Source organism: Lagenorhynchus albirostris, chromosome 14, assembly GCF_949774975.1.
Source record: "Lagenorhynchus albirostris chromosome 14, mLagAlb1.1, whole genome shotgun sequence".
NCBI classification, from domain to species: Eukaryota; Metazoa; Chordata; class Mammalia; order Artiodactyla; family Delphinidae; genus Lagenorhynchus; species Lagenorhynchus albirostris.
This window is the reverse complement of record NC_083108.1, coordinates 82,295,860-82,313,651: the sequence shown is the minus strand read 5'-3', so window position 1 is coordinate 82,313,651 and position 17,792 is coordinate 82,295,860. Positions and strand designations below refer to the sequence as shown.

Below are 17,792 nucleotides of genomic sequence, written 5' to 3'. Positions count from 1 at the left end.
TACACCTGAAATTAACACAATATGGTAAATCAACTATACTTCATTTAAAAAAAAATCTATTTCTTTGATCTGGAATAGGGAAGGCAAAGTATGAGCTGTAGGTAAGCAAAGGAGAATAAAACTCTTCTGGTCAGATAGTAAAACACCAGGCCAACAGAGACATGCACATGAAAAAGTTACAGGTGCATGACTGTGTAAAAGATGCCAGATCACTTTAAAGATGTGTCTTTACAGATGTTTAAAAATTATTTAACATTATGGGCATACTGTAAGAATTTTTTAATTTTTAAAAATTCCGGGCTTCCCTGGTGGCGCAGTGGTTGACAGTCCGCCTGCCGATGCAGGGGACCCGGGTTCGTGCCCCGGTCCGGGAAGATCCCACATGCTGCGGAGCGGCTGGGCCCATGAGCAATGGCCGCTGAGCCTGCGCGTCCGCAGCCTGTGCTCCGCAACGGAAAAGGCCACAACAGTGAGAGGCCCGCGTACCGCAAAAAAAAAAAAATTCCAACAAAAAAATTAATTATCTCTGACCACACACCCCCGTGGTTCCTTGTTATAGTTTCCTGAGTGTCACTCGGCACTCTTTTCCATTCTCGTACAAACCTGTTCAAAGTTCAAGATACACAAATATGGGGAGAAGGGGTTGTGAGGGCTGTTTCTCCAAAATCGGCATCAGGGAACACAAGCTACACTGCACCTTGCTTTTCTCACCTATTGGTTCTAGTGGGCATGCGTATAGGTCAACGGACATAGGTCTGACCAGGTCCTCGTCAAAGCTAAACAATATTTCAGAGCATCAAAGGATCGCAATTTAAGCAGACATTTCCGCACTGATGTCTATTCAAGTTGCTTCCAGTTCTTTTGCCAATACAAACGATACCACAGTAAACGTCTCTCTACATTGTCTGGCACTGTCTGGAGGCATTTTTGGTCGTCACAACTGGGGGAAAGGGTATTGCTGGCATCTAGTAGGTGCTAGAGGCCAGGGATGCTGGTAAACATCCTACAATAAACAGGACGGTCTCCCACAGCAAAGAATTATCCGGCCCCAGATGTCAACGGCACCGATGGCGAGAAACCCTGCTTTATGCACATCCTGAGGAGTCAGAGCGGCTTCTAGTGTTATGCACCAGAATCCCAAGTGCAGGGCGACCAGTACAAAAGCACTTTTCTGATAGTTTATTTTAATAGGAAAAGTCAAATTACTTTAAAACATTGTAGCAATCCATCCCCCCACCAGCCATGCATACTGCTGTCCTTCTCACCACACCCTCTCCAGCACTAGGCGTTATATTCTTTTGAATTTTTTGCCAATCTGAAAGGTGAACAAAACAATATCTCATTCGGCCTTAATCTGCAGATCCTGGATGACCAGTGAAGTCTTTCCTCTTTTCACATGTTTATCAGCCGCTTGGATTTCCCCTACTGACATACTAATTTCCAAAGCTGGTAAGTGCCTTGAAACACATTAGGGTAAACTTTTCTTCTAAATCGTACCTAAAAAAATAATGGACCCAGAGCTATAAGTTCCAATCCAGTAAAAGTGACTGCAAATGACGAGTCATTATCTTGATGATGGGCAATTAATGGCAAAATAAATTATAAAGAATACTTAAAACAATAAAAAGCATTTTGCTTTAACGTCTTGTGTTAAAATTGTGCAGTGCCTCTAAAACCTAAATAGTATGTATAGTTATGTTCCCGACACACAAGAGAGATGTAACAAAGGTGATGGAGGTCCAGAGGACGGTACTGAAATGAACAAAGGTGGATCTTGCGAAAGGCAACAAACCTGGGAAGTAGGAAATCAGGAGAGGTGGAAACACTATAACCAGAGAAAATCAAGTGGTTCAGGGCAGAGCTAAGATGAACGTGATGGTGTCTGGCAAATCCCAGGACAGCGGGTGTGCTCTGGGGCTACATACACCTGGGCCTGTGCTCTCAGTGATGCTGAAACATGTCCGCTCACGTAAATCAATATTATCATTTCAGTGACTCACCCCCTTCATTAGGAGCAACAAGTGTGCTTTAGCAGAGCGGTATTTAGGTGAGGAAAGGGTGGCTCAGACATTTCCCAATTAATCAGGTTGAATTCTCTTAACTCTGTCTTCCACCAACCACACGTTGTCACACATAGCAACACCCTGGCAAAGTAGTAGTTATGAGGCAAATAAAATGAATAAATGCGGATATAAAATTCATGCAATTTGGAAACATTGCAGAGATTTTTAGGTATTCTGCTTCTGAAGGGCAGCGGTTTCTGTCTAGTTCAGTGTTGAAACAACATCAAGCACAGTAATTAGTCCAGAGCAGGAATCCAGTAAACGCTAGTAAAATGAATGAATACAGCCCATGATGGGTTAAGGCCACCTCCTATCAGCTCATGAGAGGTAACTGACAAATATTCAGGAATTTTGCAAGCGGTGTGTTAAACTTCTTACCGTTATTCCATACAGTGTTTTTGTTTTGTTTTGTTTTGTTTTGTTTTGTTTAATTTTGGCCATGCCACGCAGCTTGCTGGCTCTCAGTTCCCCAACCAGGGACCGAACCCAGGCCCTTGGCAGTGAAAGGGTAGAGTCTTAACCACTGGACTGCCAGGGAATTCCCTCCATTTAGCCTTCTTGAAACCAGACATGTGGGAGTATTTACACCATGGGAATTGGGAAAGGCTCTACAGCAAAGCTTTTCTTCCCCCAGAGAGCTAGTTTACTAATACACCACTGAATGTATGTATGTATGTATGTATATATATGGACACCTGATTATATAAAGAGGTACCAATTTTTTTACATGGTGCAGAACCTAAGAAAAAGCAAGATCCTAATCAGACAAATATTATGCTCTGTTCTAATAACTTATTTAAACAGACATTTTCAGTCTGCAAAATCAAAAAGGCAGCAGGCGAAACCAAGAGGACGGTGTTCTCATGATAATAAAGACTTTGTGTCTGCACAAAGGCCCTGCCAAATATACAGCTCTCCTGGAAAGTTACCCAAAGATGCTTTGCGGGCTTTGAGTTCAGCCCTCTTAGCCACTAGGATCAGGCGTGGTTCAGCTCGGTGCTTGGAAGCTTCTAGGCCACAAAAATCAAAGAATGGTTGAAATTCATCAACTACTTTAGAAACAACTTTACCCGTTAACCTACACATAGAATCCACCTTAATGAACACCTGGTCTCTGGTGGGTCACTAGGTTCTCACACCTGAGCTCAGAATCCCCTGGGATATTGTGAAAACCCAGATCCCTGGGCCCCACCCTGAGAATTTCTTTTCTTTTTTCTGATATCTATTTGCTTGTTTGTTTGTTTTGGCTGCACCAAGTCTTAGCTGCAGCACGCGGGATCTTAGCTGCAGCACGCGGGATCTTAGCTGCAGCATGTGGACTTCTTGGTCGCAGCATGTGAACTCTTAGTTGCGGCATGCATGTGGAATCTAGTTCCCCAATCAGGGATTGAACCCGGGCCCCCTGCATTGGGAGCATGAAGTCTTACCCACTGGAGCAGCAGGGAAGTCCCTCGAGAATTTCTGTTGGGGCAGGTTTGGGATGGGGCCCAGGAATATGCATTTCTAACAGGCTCCCAGGGACCCTGATGCTGCCGGTCCGGGGACCACACTTTGAGACGTGCTATATGAGGTGATCCTTACAGGACAGCTATACATCAGCTTATTTAGCTACGGCAGGAAAAGAAAACCTCATTTGAAATGTCAGTTGATCGACTCCAAACTTTGAAAATTGATTCATTATGACCATAAATATGAGAAAGTAACACACAATCACATTTACAATCTTACCTGGTTCTGTCTTCACAGTATCTAAAGATAGCCTCTTTGGTAATTAGCCTGTTAGTTCTTCGCATTTCATTCAAAATTGCTGTCATCCAGTCTTCCACGCGCCCCTCGGCCCGGATGATCTTCCGGAACTCCATGACCTCTCCTTCTGCTGAAATCATGGCAGACACCAGTTTTTCTCCACTGTCCCCGTCATTAAACCTCAGCAGTGCTATGTTGTCGTACATCTGCAATACAGTGGGAGAAGCCACCCTGTAATACCTTCCCTGGGTTCTGGAATCAAAGAACAGCCTGCAGTGCCTCATCACACATCAGCGCTGCCAGGATGCCAGCAATAGCATCAGAGACCACATGCTAAATAGATGTCCATTCATTCAATGACTAACGTTCATTGGGTACTTTCGCTTACCCTGAACTATGCAAAGGTCGGTGGTAGATTAAACAAAAAGAAAGAGAGAGAAGACAGACTCCCCCCCAACACACACACTTGAGATTCTAGGGTATATGCTGATATAGAGAGGTATCTGGATATACGGACCAGCTGAAATCAGCATTCACCGAAGGAAAAGTGTTGCATTAAGTACTTGATCCTTAGTGCTTTATTTATTTGGAATAAAGGAATTGCTCGAAAACACTGGTTCTCCACCACGGATGATTTTGCCCCCAGGGGACACTGGGCGCCGTCTGGAGACATTTTTGGTCGTCACAGCTGGAGAGGGATGCTCCTGGCATCTTTTGGGTAGAGGTCAGGGATGCTGCTGAACATCCTACAATGCACGGGACAGCCCCCCACTCCCACCCCCGACACACACATATACACACAGAGAGAGAAAAAAATTATTTGGCCCAAGATGCCAATAGTGCCAAGGCTGAGAAACCTTGCTCTGGGCTGATATTAAATATAGAGCTTTGATTAGTTGACCAAAGATTACTCCTGGCCCAGCTCTGATTCTCTATCATAAGAGATAGTTTTGTCTGTTGTGTTTCCTGCCATTCAATATCGCTCACAGATACACATAAGTTTATGTAAAAGTATGAAAACATGGGCTGGAAGGAATCACATCATAGCCATGATAGTGGCTGCCTCTTGAAAGTGGAGGAAGAACTGTGAACGGGGATGGAATGAAGAGTATGTCAACTTTATCTCTACAAATTTATTTTACAAAAAAAGAGACAAAGCAAATATGACTAACTGGTAATAAGAGTGTCAATTCTGGGTGGCAGATAAGGTTCTTTAGCCAACACTGTAAGTCAGGCACTGTTCTAAGTACTTTACAAATATTAACCCATTTAATCTTTATCGTTATAAATTTTTATAATTGGAGTTATCTGCATTTACAGATAAGAAAACTGATGCCCAGAGAGGTTAAGTAACTTGCCAAAGGTCACACAGCAAATCCATGTAGAGTCAGGATTCGAACTCAGACAACCTGGCTGGATGTGCTATACCACTATCCTGTATTGTCTCTCTGCTTACTATATTAGTCTTTGTGTATTTCTGTATTGTTTTAGTTTCTCTAAAAAATGTTGTTTGGGGGACTGTGGAAAAACAGCAACAGATAGCAGCTGAGTGCTGGTGTGACTTCAGACTACAGTGGATTTCATCAGATTTATGCTTCAAATAAAAACCCCAGCAGCGGTTCACAGTCTTAAACCCCTGGGTTGAACCGAACTGTGTAGAAGACTTGAATACAACAAGCTGCAGTTACAGAGCTTACGCCACCCCTCCCCTGGGAGCCCCGGGGGGCCGACCTTGATCATGTGCTCCTGGACGCAGAGGGGGTCACTGCTGCCCAGGATGCTGAGCAACTCGTCATCAGAAATGAAGAAGAACCTGGGGAAGGCGTTCCTCTTGGAATCCAAGTAGTCGTTCAGGCTCTTCTGGCACCTCTCCAGGCCCTCGCTGATGTTCTGCAGGTCTTTGAGGCGGTTCGGGGCCTCACAGCATCTCTTGATCACGGGGTCTTTCAAGGTCTCGCCCATGATCTGGACAAAGTCAAGAGGACAGCTGTCAAGCCAGGGAAGCAGGAGCCCGGCCCCTGTCCCGGGTGGGCATCTGCCAGGGTCCAGGCACAACAGAGCAAACCCGACAAACCAGAACCCCGCCTTCAGGGAGGCCAAATTGGCAAAAACTGTTAAGTGTTTAAATAAGCACCTTCAGGGACTTCCCTGGTGGTCCAGTGGCTAAAACTCCACTCTCCCGATGCAGGGGGCCCGGGGTTCAATCCCTAGTCAGGGAACTAGATCCCACGTGCCGCAACTAAAATCCCACATGTGGCAACAAACATCCCGCGTGCCACAACTAAGACCCGGAGCAGCTAAATAAATAAATATCTATTTAAAAATTTCAAAATAAATAAGTAAATACTTTCTAACATACTATATATACATAACTTACTTATTTCCGATGTTTATTTTTTTTCCATCTTCCCGCTAGAAGGTCAGCTGCCCTGAGAAGAGATCTTTCTGTCTTTTGTTCAGTGTTTCCCCAAGTGCCTACAACAGTGTCTGCACACAGCTGACCCTCCATCAGCATTTGCTGGGTGAATAAAGCCAGCAGTTTCACTCGGAGCAATTTGTATGCACCTGAATATTCCCCACTCTATATAATGGCAAAAACATAATGATAAGAAAGGAAAAGAAAGAAAAGGAAATAGTCTAAATGTCCAACGAGAGGGAATTAGGGCAAAATTTGCTGTGACAATTTAGATGTTTATTTATTGACATATATGATGAGGATGTTAAATTTTAAAAAGATCATACTGATAAGAATGATCCTATTTCATAGAATAATTACATATTTATTGATATGTTTACATAGGAATTAACAAATTCTGGAAAGATACATGTTGAACTATTGAAATGTTTATCTTGGGCGTGCGATTGTAGCTATTTTTTCCTTTCTTTTTCTTTCTTTCTTTCTTTTTGCTTTTTTATAATGTCTAAGTCCTTCTATATAATGAATAGGTATCTGTTGCATATCTGTTGCATAACTTTTTTAAGTTTCAAAAAAAGCTTATGCAGATGGATAAGAAAAAAAATCATAAACTCTAATGGACAAAAGAGATCCAAAACGGGAGCTGGCTGCCCGTAAATGGAGAATACAACAGCATCGCTGAGTAGCAAAGTACCTGGGCTTTGAGGTCAGGTGGGCTGGGTGAAAATCCTCGCCCCACTAATTACTAGCAGCAGTGACCACTGGTACCACCCTTTCTGGAAGGACTTTAAAATGAGCATAGTCTCTCATGGGTAATTTACTTGTAAACAATCTATCGTAAGATACCCTAAATATGGAAAAAACTTTAGACACAAACTGCAAATTATTTATGAAAGCAAAGAATTTCGCTTCAAACAAGATGTCCAGTTACTAGACAATAATCAACTAAATTAATGTCAAGCCACTCACCAGAACATATAAAGGCATTAAAACATTTTCTCAGATAGTTTCATAATATAAACTATGTTTCTTATAATATTAAGAGAAAATGATAAGATAGGATTATATAAAATATCTTTATTAGCGTGTTTTTAACCCATATACATAGAAAAAAGATAAAAGAAATATATATTAAAGGCGATAGAACTATGGAAGATACATTTTCCCCTGCTTTTCTACATTTTCCCAAGCTTTTTACAGAAGTACTATTTTTTCCTTTTTTTTTTTTTGCCATGCGTCATGTGGGATCTTAGTTCCCAGACCAGGGATCGAAACCACACTCCCTGAAGTGGAAGCGCGGAGCCCTAGCCACTGGACCACCAGGGAATTCCCACAAGTACTACTTTTATAATAAAAAATAAATATGAAAACCTTCTGTTTTCATAGGCCAGTGGCTTAAGATCAAACAGAAATTTTTACTGAAGAGATTAAGTTCATATATAATGACAGAAAAAATTGAGAAGCTACTAATAGACAAAATACTACATGCAAATATGTAAGTAAAAGTATCTCAAATCACTGTTCTTCTTTCAAGACTAAAACAGAAGCCAGTCACTTGCCCTTTTAAATACTTTATCAATGTTGTCAAACTTCTTTGCTTCATCTGGAAGTTGTGATCTGATATCTCCACCAATAAAGATGCTTTCCAGATACATCCATTTTCTCTGAACCAACATCCAAACCTGTAAATGCACAATGTTATCATCAACACAGGTTCCCAGGTACCTCGAGGTGTGTATGGCAAAATCCCACCTTAACACGGGAGAGATTTAAACCAACTCAGGTCATAAGACTTTCCAGGCAAGAGGGCAGAGTGAGTGCATACACTCCTTTCCAAATATATAGGAATGATAGAGGAAGCATAGCTAAATATTCTAAAATACACAGCTACACTCAAAAGCAAAAGAAAACTCTCCACCCCAGCCTGGGACAGGGAGGAAGCTTCTAGTTGTGAGCAGGGATTGGAGCCCCGTGACCCAAAGGACAAACTGTGCAGAAGCCCAAGCAAAAACTGATCCAAATACTACATGACCCACAATTCCACTCCTAGGCATAGACCCAGAAGAACTGAAAACAGGGACTCAAAAAGTAGTTGTACACCAACACTTAGAGAAGCACTATTTCATGAACCAAAAGGTGGAAACAACCCAAATGTCCATCAACAGGTGAACGGGATACACAAAATGTGGTCCATCCACAAAATGGAATACGATTCAGCCACAAAAAAGAATGAAGCACTGACACATTCTACAACATAGATGAACCTTGAAAATATGATTCTGAGTGAAAGAAGCCAGACACAAAGGCCACATACTATATGATTGCATTTACGTGAAGTACCCACAATAGGTAAATTCACAGAGACAGAAAATAGACTGATGGTTGTCAGAGGCTGGAGGGAGGGGAAGTAGGGAGTAATTGCTGTTTAATGGGCATGGGAATTTCTTTAGAGATGATGAAAATGTTCTGGAACTAGATAGAGGTGGTGGTCGCACAACATTGTGAATCGACTAAATGCCACCGAATTGTGGACTGTAAAACGGGTAATTGTATGTTCCATAAATTTCATGTCAATTAAAAAAATTTTGTCCTAACAAAGAAAAAAAGCAGTACTATATCCAGGCTAACAGATGCCACTACTAAAAAGTAATAGAAAATCCGCACAGCATTGTAAATCAACTACACTTCAATTTAAAAAATTAAATTAAAAGTTTAAAAAAAAGTTTCAGTAATAGACAAAAAACAAATTTAAAAAAGCAAGTGACGGAAGCCCATGCATGACCACACTCCTAGCCAGGGAAGCAGGCCTGGCTCCATCCCACCCCAAGCTCAGGGTGTGGCAAGTATAAGGCACTTGCCTAGGTCTGAGGAAGAAAACAAGGCAGCCACACAAAACTGGTGAAATGAGCCTGGGTTGCTCACAGAGGTCTGGACACAAAGCAAGAAAGCCCTACACCCCCTAATATAAGAAAAATCAAAGTCACACAGAGAAAAAACCCCTACCATGAAAGAGAGTCACCAAAAAAAAAAAAAAAAAGTGGTGGGGGGGATTCTGTCCTAAGAAAATAAAAAGTAGAAGGAAATCAGAAAAGAGCTTTAAATATGTTTAAATTCTTCAATGTGATACAAGAGGTGAAAGCATTCTTGCAACAAGAACAGGACAGAATTAAACAAGAATAAGGACATATGAAAAAGCACTGATTAGGAGTTGTGGAAATTAAAAATGCATTCATTGAAATTAAAACTCAGATTGATGCTTCTAATCATCCCTCCCCCCAAAATAAATCAAAGACAGAAAAAGTATGAAAGAGGATCATTAGTTTCTGTGCACAAAATATTCTCATACAAAGTTTCCTTCCTGCTTTGAATCTGCACCTTTCCATCTTTCGTGCGTCTTTTTTCTCACCTCAATGACTTCCCCTATTAGAGAAAGCATTTTCTCCCATTTGTGAACAGTCTGCAGAAAAGGCCCCACAAATCTGCTTCCTGAGATGCTTTGCAGGTTGAAAGTGTTGTCATCCAGGCACTGGATAATATCATCAACAGACCCCAAGATGTAGCCTCGCTCCTGGGTGCCTTTGTAATACTTGACGACGGTAAATTTCATATTTTCCCATGTGTCCAGGATTTCCTTCACAGCCTGGCCAGGAATATGAAAAGAATGATTCAGGCACAAGGATTGAAAAAACAGAACCCCAACCCAACAGCAACTTCCTGAGTTTGCCATGGATCAACTCAAACCCAGACTTCCAGTCAGTGTTCCAAATAAGCAGAGATTCTGGTAATCCTAGTCATCATTTACCAAGCACTTGCTCTGGTAAGCACATGCCATTCACGATCTCCTTAGTCCTCAAAGCACCTCAGTGAGGGAGGGATTATTATTACCCACACTTTACAGAGGTGGGAACTGGGGCTCAGAGAGGGGTCAGCTTGCCACGTTCACTCGGCTACTGAGTGTCAGAACCAGGGTCTAAATTCTGTAATCTGCCTCCACTCTACATCCTCATGAGATCCTGCCCCTCTGTTTACTCTACTGTTAAGCAAGAAAATCAAATTACAGGGTTTCCCCGGGGGCGCGGTGGTTGAGAGTCCGCCTGCCGATGCAGGGGACACGGGTTCGTGCCCTGGCCCGGGAGGATCCCACATGCCGCGGAGCGGCTAGGCCCGTGAGCCACGGCCACTGAGCCTGTGAGTCCGGAGCCTGTGTGTCCGGAGCCTGTGCTCTGCAACAGGAGAGGCCACAACAGTGAGAGGCCCGCGTACCACAAAAAAAAAAAAAAAAAATCAAATTACAAATTAATATGCCTATTTTTATGACATTTTCAAAAACACCCTGTCAATATTTATGCATATGTGTATATAAAAGTATGTGTGTATATAGGTGGTGTATATGTGTGCATATGTATGTATGTATATTATGGGTATATGTATGTGTATATTGTGTCTGTGCATACGTGTGCATATATGTATGTGATACATGTGTGTTTATGTACATGTATATAGGTGCATGTTATGTGTATATATGTGTGGGCATGTATGTACATGGGCATACTACTCATGTATGTGGATGTGCGTGTATATTTTATACATCCGTGTGTATGTGTATCCATGGATATATGTGTACATATGTGTATACATGTGTGTATGCATTTTTTTGTTTGGTTGTGCCACTCTGTGGCATGCGGGATCTTAGTTCCCCAACCAGGGATCAAACCTGGGCCCCCTGCAGTGGAAGCGCAGAGCCCTAACCACTGCACCACCACAGAATTCCCTGTATATGCATTTTAAAGTGTTAAAGGAGGGACTTCCGTGGTGGCAGCAGTGGTTAAGAATCTGCCTGCCAATGCAGGGGACACGGGTTCAATCCCTGGTCAGGGAACTAGATCCTACATGCATGCTGCAACTAAGAGTCCACATGCCACAACTAAAGATCCCGCATGCTGCAACTAAGAGCCCACACAGCCAAAAAATTAAATATTTTTTTTAAATAATAATAAAAAAATAAAAATAATAAAGACAATTTATCTTCAGGTGGTAGAATTATGAATGATTTGTCAGTTTTCTACCTGGAACACCCATTATTTCTTTTTTTAAAAAAAAAATATTTATTGGGCTTCCCTGGTGGCGCAGTGGTTGAGAGTACTGCCTGCTGATGCAGGGGACGCGGGTTCATGCCCCGGTCCGGGAAGATCCCACATGCCGCAGAGCGGCTGGGCCCGTGAGCCATGGCCGCTGAGCCTGCGCGTCCAGAGCCTGTGCTCCGCAGCGGGAGAGGCCACAACAGTGAGAGGCCCACGTACCGCAAAAAAAAAAAAAAAAAATTATTTATTTATTTTTGGCTGTGTTGGGTCTTCGTTTCTGTGCGAGGGCTTTCTCTAGTTGCGGCAAGCGGGGGCCACTCTTCATCGCGGTGCACGGGCCTCTCACTATCGTGGCCTCTCTGGTTGCGGAGCACAGGCTCCAGATGCACAGGCTCAGTAGTTGTGGCTCACGGGCCTAGTTGCTCCGCGGCATGTAGGATCTTCCCAGACCAGGGCTTGAACCCGTGTCCCCTGCTTCGGCAGGCAGATTCTCAACCACTGCGCCACCAGGGAAGCCCCCACCCATTATTTCTTTAATAAATAAGTCAAGAGTGAAACTATAATTAAGAACTACAACATTTAACTGGGGCAGAAATTCTATTTCTAGAACAGATCATTCTTTCTTGCTCAAACATAACAGGTATCAGGGCAAACGGGTCTTCTCTCTGAATTAAAAAAAAAAATTCTCTTTTTTTTCTGTACCGTTTTACAACTAAAAATAGTCCTACCTTCTCAATGGCTATCTCCTTGACGGCCGACGTCACAATCTCATTGAGAACATCCGTGTGTGTGTGAAGCTCCATAGCAAACATGTTTTCCAAGGTGAATGTTTCAGTCATTTCAAACATCACGCCTGTTTTCTGCATCAGCTCTTTCCAATGCCTAAAGGTGCATCCACATTAAAACCTTTGCCTACTCACTTTAGTGATGGATTCAATTATTCCCTCTTTAACCCCAGGATAAAATCCCATTATAAACACTTCTTGTAATGGAATTTGGAAATAAGAGGACATCACTGGAATTATCTGTCCAAAGTTTTCCAAGATCCCACTGGCTGGAATTAAACCCAGGAAACAACATCTAGAAGATATTTTCTTAGATGGCTAGTCTTCACTACCACCTAAGAAGATACACAACTTTTCGTTTGTTGGTAACTGCCTCTGCACGGTCTCTAGACGGGTGATCCTGACCTCTCCTGGATCACTCAGCCCGTCTGAGACCCTGGTGCAAATTATGAGCACTCGTGTATTGGATAAACATTCAGCAAGCACTAACGCTGTGCAGGCAGTGGGCTGGCTGCTGGGGGTTCAGAGTGACTCAGAGGCAAGGCCCCTGCCCTGGGGAACACTGCCAGACTTGGGGAGACAGTCAGGGACCGATAAAACAAATCTATAAATTAAATAACCGCACACTGTTTCGAGCACTGTGAAAAAAAACGCAGAGTGATAAAGTTAAGAAGGGGGAACAGGACAGACACAGCACCAAGCAGCGCTGCTCTTGACCCAATCTGGCCTCCTTTGAAGGGTCACATCTGCCCACTTTTATGGTCCCATGTATATGGGATGAATGCAATAGGGCAGCTAAACATGGCGCTGGACCGGCAGAATGCCAGGTACCCAGCATACAAGCAGTAACCGCAGAATCACTGATTTTTGCTGTGCACAGAGATGGTCAGAAAGGAGAATCTACCGTTTTTTCTCTCTCTAGTCCCAGGTCTAGTGCAGGAGTTGATATAGGAGAATCCTTGTGGTTGATAATTTAATGGAAACTTTACATAGAAGCGATATTATAGAAATATGACTTGCGTATTTCTAGCCCTGCGTTGCTGTTGGAATCTTGTCCTTCAGCATCAGAGCTAAGCAAAGACATATTTTAAAGTACAAGCTCCTCCCACAAACCTGTCTCTTAAAGCCTCGTGCTTCAAGTCGAGCAGCAAAGGAATCGAGTCTTTGAACGCCTTCATTTTTGCTTCCAGGTGGTAGGCCACTGATAGACTTCGGACCTGCCGGGGCAGCTTTCTGAGGGACTTGAGAAAACCTTCAATTCCTTCCTGGAGAAACTGAACATTGAGGTTGACCCAGAGTGTCTGAGACCATTCTTCCTTTGCAACCTGGAAACGGGCAAGAAATACTCCCATCAACAAGACCCCTTTGGAAACTCGAAGGTGGGTCTACCGGGAGAGCGCATTCTTAACCCTTGGTTATTCTCACTTCTCTCCAAATATCATCACCCAGCTCCCCAAAACAACCTCAAATCCGCAAAAGAAAGATCGATTCCAAGGCTCTAAAACGTAAACAGAACATTCCAACTTTTTGAAGCCCTCACAAAAATAATGCTGTATCCGAGGATGTTTACGACCCAGAAACATGTCTTCCTTTCCTTCAGGGAAAAGGAAGAAGCAGGATGTCAGAAACAGGTATTTTTAAATCAGGGAGTCACTTGGGTCTTAAATATGTACTTCATTCAGGCGCTGTCCTTTACTGATAAAAGAAGCTAAGGTTACAAAATACCTACAATTTAGATAATCCTGCTTGGTTATCATAAAGAAAAGACTTTGTATTCCAGCTCCCTGGGATTTAACGTAAACAGTACCATCTCGTGTAAAATTTACCATCTTGTAGAGCTGGCATTCGCAACCTGTGACATCCAGGCTTGACAGAGGTGCTTGAGTCATGAAATATATTTGACAGGAAATTATGTTAATTGATGAAATACGTGTATGATTTTTTTTTTTTTTTTTTGGCTGCGTCGCGTCTTAGTTGCGGCGTGCAGGATATCTTTATTGAGGCATGTGGGATCTTTCATTGTGATGCACAGGCGCTTGGGCTCTTCGTTGCGGGGCGCAGGCTTCTCTCTAGTTGTGTGCTCGGGGTTTTTTCTCTCTCTAGTTGTGGCGCGCGGGCTCTCTAGTTGAGGTGCGTGAGCTCAGTAGTTGTGACGCATGGGCTTAGTTGCCCTGCGGCATGTGGGAACCTAGTTCCCCAACCAGGGATACGACCCACGCCCCCTGCATTGGAAGGCGGATTCTTTACCACTGGACCACCAGGGAAGTCTCGTGTATGATAATTCTTTAAAGTGTAGATGGCACTACCTATGATGTATTTACATTTTTTCGTTTCTCTTCTTTTCTTGCCTTCTAGAAAGATATTAAAAGCTCCAACTGTTTTTTGGATTATTTTGAGATGACTCCCATGATTCATTACCTCCTTTTTGCAAAAATTTAATGAGAAACAAATTAGAAAGAAATCATCATGAAATTAAGTACCTCTTGGAGTTTCTACCCCTAAATATACAACCAGTCAGTCACTATCATAATGCCTTTCCTTCATCCACCCTCCATGCCTTTGCCTGACACTCTCTCCACCGGGCGCATTTGTTAAAACCACAACTATGGTTAGGCCCACTACCCCACGTTTATCAGGACCCAACACCTACACCCGGGCGGCCAACCACGATTGCTCAAAACTCAACCTTGCCCACGGCCTCAGTCGAAATCCAGGACCGTGTGGGCACCATCTGTCACCCCGCATCTCCTTGGCCTCTTGCTCCCCATTCTTCTAGAGGGTCATTTCACCCCCACTCCACCATCCTCAACCAGCCAGCATCCCCACCCACGGTCCCCTCTGCTGATGACCTTGCTGTGTACAACCCTGGGGAAGCGGACGCGATCAGAACAGAACGTCCAACATCTCCCGCTAGAAGCATCTCTGTGCGTAGGCTCTGTCTTCCCCATATGACGGTCGATGAGTCTGCCTCTTATTTGAGGCCACCTCTTGATCCCATCCCTTTCCCACCTACTCAAGGACACCAGACATGAAGACTCCCTTCTCCCTCCTATTACCTGCGTCCCCTCCTTACTGGATCACTCATATCAGTACACAAACTCACGTTGTAATTTCTCCCACCTTAAAAGAAATGTATCCCGACCCCACGTCCCCTCCACCCATCACTCCTCATCTCCCTGCTTCCCTCCGTAACAAGGCTCACTGGAGGAGTCATCTACACTTGGCGTTTCTCATGCCTCTCTTCTCTTTCTCTCTGTTTTTCCTAAGCTTTATGGAGGGTTCACGGGTGTACAATAAGCCACACATATGTCAAGTGTACAGCTGGGTAAGTTTTGACATGTGTGCACACCGTGAGACCATCACCTCCGTCGAGATAAGGAACGTATCCATCACCATCACCCTGGGTGGTCTCCTCCTGCATCTCTGTAATCACCCCCTCCCACCCTTCTCCTTCCACCCCACCCCTAGTCAACCACTGACCTGCTTTCTGCCAGGAACATGTACAGTGGCAACCAGGACATTCACAATGTTGGGCAGCCTCACCTCCATCGGGTTCCAGAGCTCTCTCCACACCCCAAATGGAAACCCCGTATTCATTAGCAGTCACTCCCCATGACCTCCTCCCGAGAGCCAAAGTGAGAGTTTCTATGAAATCTGCCCCAGGCTCTGTACGATTGCGGCCTCAAAGTCCGCTGAGTTGCATTCCCTCCAGCGAGGCCCAGTCTGTGGGTGGATGCTTACCTTTAGTGCTTCATAGAGCTCGTAAATGGCCTTCAGCCCGCTCATTTCCTTCTGCACTTTTAGCAGCTCCGGGTACATCGTAATTGGAAGATCAAAAAGCTTCTCAGCATTCGCCAGCTCCTGACGGTTCTTTTCGTGTCTCATCAGCTCTTTTTCAAAAGTGGCTAAAAGGCTTACTCCTAGTAAATAAGCAGATAAATGAATGCATACAAATTTTTTAATTTAATTTTTATTTCATACTGGAGTACAGTTGATTTACAATGTGTTCGTTTCAGTGCACAGCAAAGTGATTCAGTTATACATGTATCTATTCTTTTTCAGATTATTTTCCCATATAGGTTATTACAGAGCATTGAGTAGAGTTCCCTGTGCTATACAGTAGGTCCTTGATTATCTATTTTATATATAGTGGTGTGTATAATCCCAAGTTTCTAATTTATCCCTCCCCTCTCCAACTTTCTCCTTTGGTAACCATAAGTTTGTTTTTGAAGTCTGTGAGTCTGTTTCTGTTTTATAAATAAGTTCGTTTTGAATACATACAATTTTAAGGTATACAAAATTGAATAAGAAATCATGAACAATATGCAAAACTATCATCTCATCCATAGAAGCCAACCAGGAAGACAAACTTAGAATGACCAGACTTTATCTTGCCATCATTCTAACTAAAACCAGAGGGCCAGTTACTTGTGCAAGCTCCTCCAGTTAGAAAGTCCTGTCTCCTGAGCGTTCTCGCTCTAAGTGGTCTCAGCTTGGTCTGCAGATTAGAATCCCCACGGGAGCTTTAAAAACCTTGAAGTCCAGACCACTCCCCAGACCAGTGGAATCAACTCTGTGGACCTGGTGCCCAGGCAGAAGTGGTTTTTAGAGATCCCCAGAGGAACCCAGTGTACGGGCAAGGTTACACACCACTGCTCCATCCCATCTTCCCATAAAATTCTTAAGCAAAACACATTCAAATGCCTCAGTAAGACCAACGTGAATACCCTTACCTCTATCAAGATCTTCACCAACAGAGCTAGGGCCTTCCTGATAAAAACATCTTGCAAAGCCCTCTATCTGCTGTCTGTAGTTTAATATTTCACCTCGAGTGATCTGAGAAAAGCAGGGTTGCGTTAGTTTAGCCCACTGGATATTTTTCAACATCTTTACTCGGAAAGTAAAGCGTTTCAAGGTACCTCTGTGAATGTTCTCTTTATACCTCCCAGAGTATGCTCCACATTCAATGCATCATTAAACAGATTTGACCACATGCTCTCAGTCTTGTCAACCAGTTCTTTCTCTGCATCGGAAGGCTAAAAAAAAAAAAAAAAATTGAACAAACAATAAATGATCAGCAGTTTGGAAATGAAATTTCCGGTCAAAGCTTCTGCTTTCCAGGACTTCTGCTTCTGCGTAATGGCAGGCTAGGTCATTTGAACAAATGCTGGTTGAATTATACAAATTAGATATTTATAATAAAAATAAAATCAGGAGAAAATAATTTTTTAAAAGAGATAGATGACATAGGCAGAAAGAGAGAGAAATAACCTAGAGAGAAAAACCCTTCATAAAGTAAAACCGAGCTTCAAATCAACCTCATCTCTGATTAAAATAAGGTTATCTTGAGCTGTTAACACACCCAGCTGTGTTGTCATAAGCAAAACTAAATCTCCTATGATGAAACATAACATCATCTGGAGCCTCCAATTCTCCCTACAATTTGTCATATATGATGTCCAGAACTCAATCAGAAATAACAGGACAATAAGGATACAAATGACTTGAAGGAAACCAAGAGATACACAGACAGTATAAGCAGACAGTAATGGAGTTCTAAGACATAGAATTCTAAATAATGTTACTTGATAAAGAAAACAAAAGACAGAACTGAAAATTTTGACTTTATTTTAATTATAAAAATATAAATTTTGCATACTGTGCATTTTTCTTTTTACCTTTGGAGGATGCTAGAGAACTA

General features: G+C 43.0%; 1 protein-coding gene across 1 annotated transcript in view; it reads right to left on the bottom strand.

Annotated features, from left to right (window-relative positions):
- The window catches only part of DNAH10 (dynein axonemal heavy chain 10), a 147,208-nt gene that overhangs the window by 76,910 nt on the left and 52,506 nt on the right, over positions 1–17,792 (bottom strand). The window contains exons 22-30 of the mRNA XM_060121495.1: positions 17,011–17,127; positions 16,825–16,927; positions 15,833–16,011; positions 13,205–13,416; positions 12,035–12,188; positions 9,632–9,865; positions 7,785–7,907; positions 5,541–5,774; positions 3,792–4,015 (exon numbers count right to left, since the gene is read on the bottom strand). Coding sequence (XP_059977478.1) covers positions 3,792–4,015; positions 5,541–5,774; positions 7,785–7,907; positions 9,632–9,865; positions 12,035–12,188; positions 13,205–13,416; positions 15,833–16,011; positions 16,825–16,927; positions 17,011–17,127 — 1,580 coding nt within the window. The remainder of the gene's footprint in view (positions 1–3,791; positions 4,016–5,540; positions 5,775–7,784; positions 7,908–9,631; positions 9,866–12,034; positions 12,189–13,204; positions 13,417–15,832; positions 16,012–16,824; positions 16,928–17,010; positions 17,128–17,792) is intronic.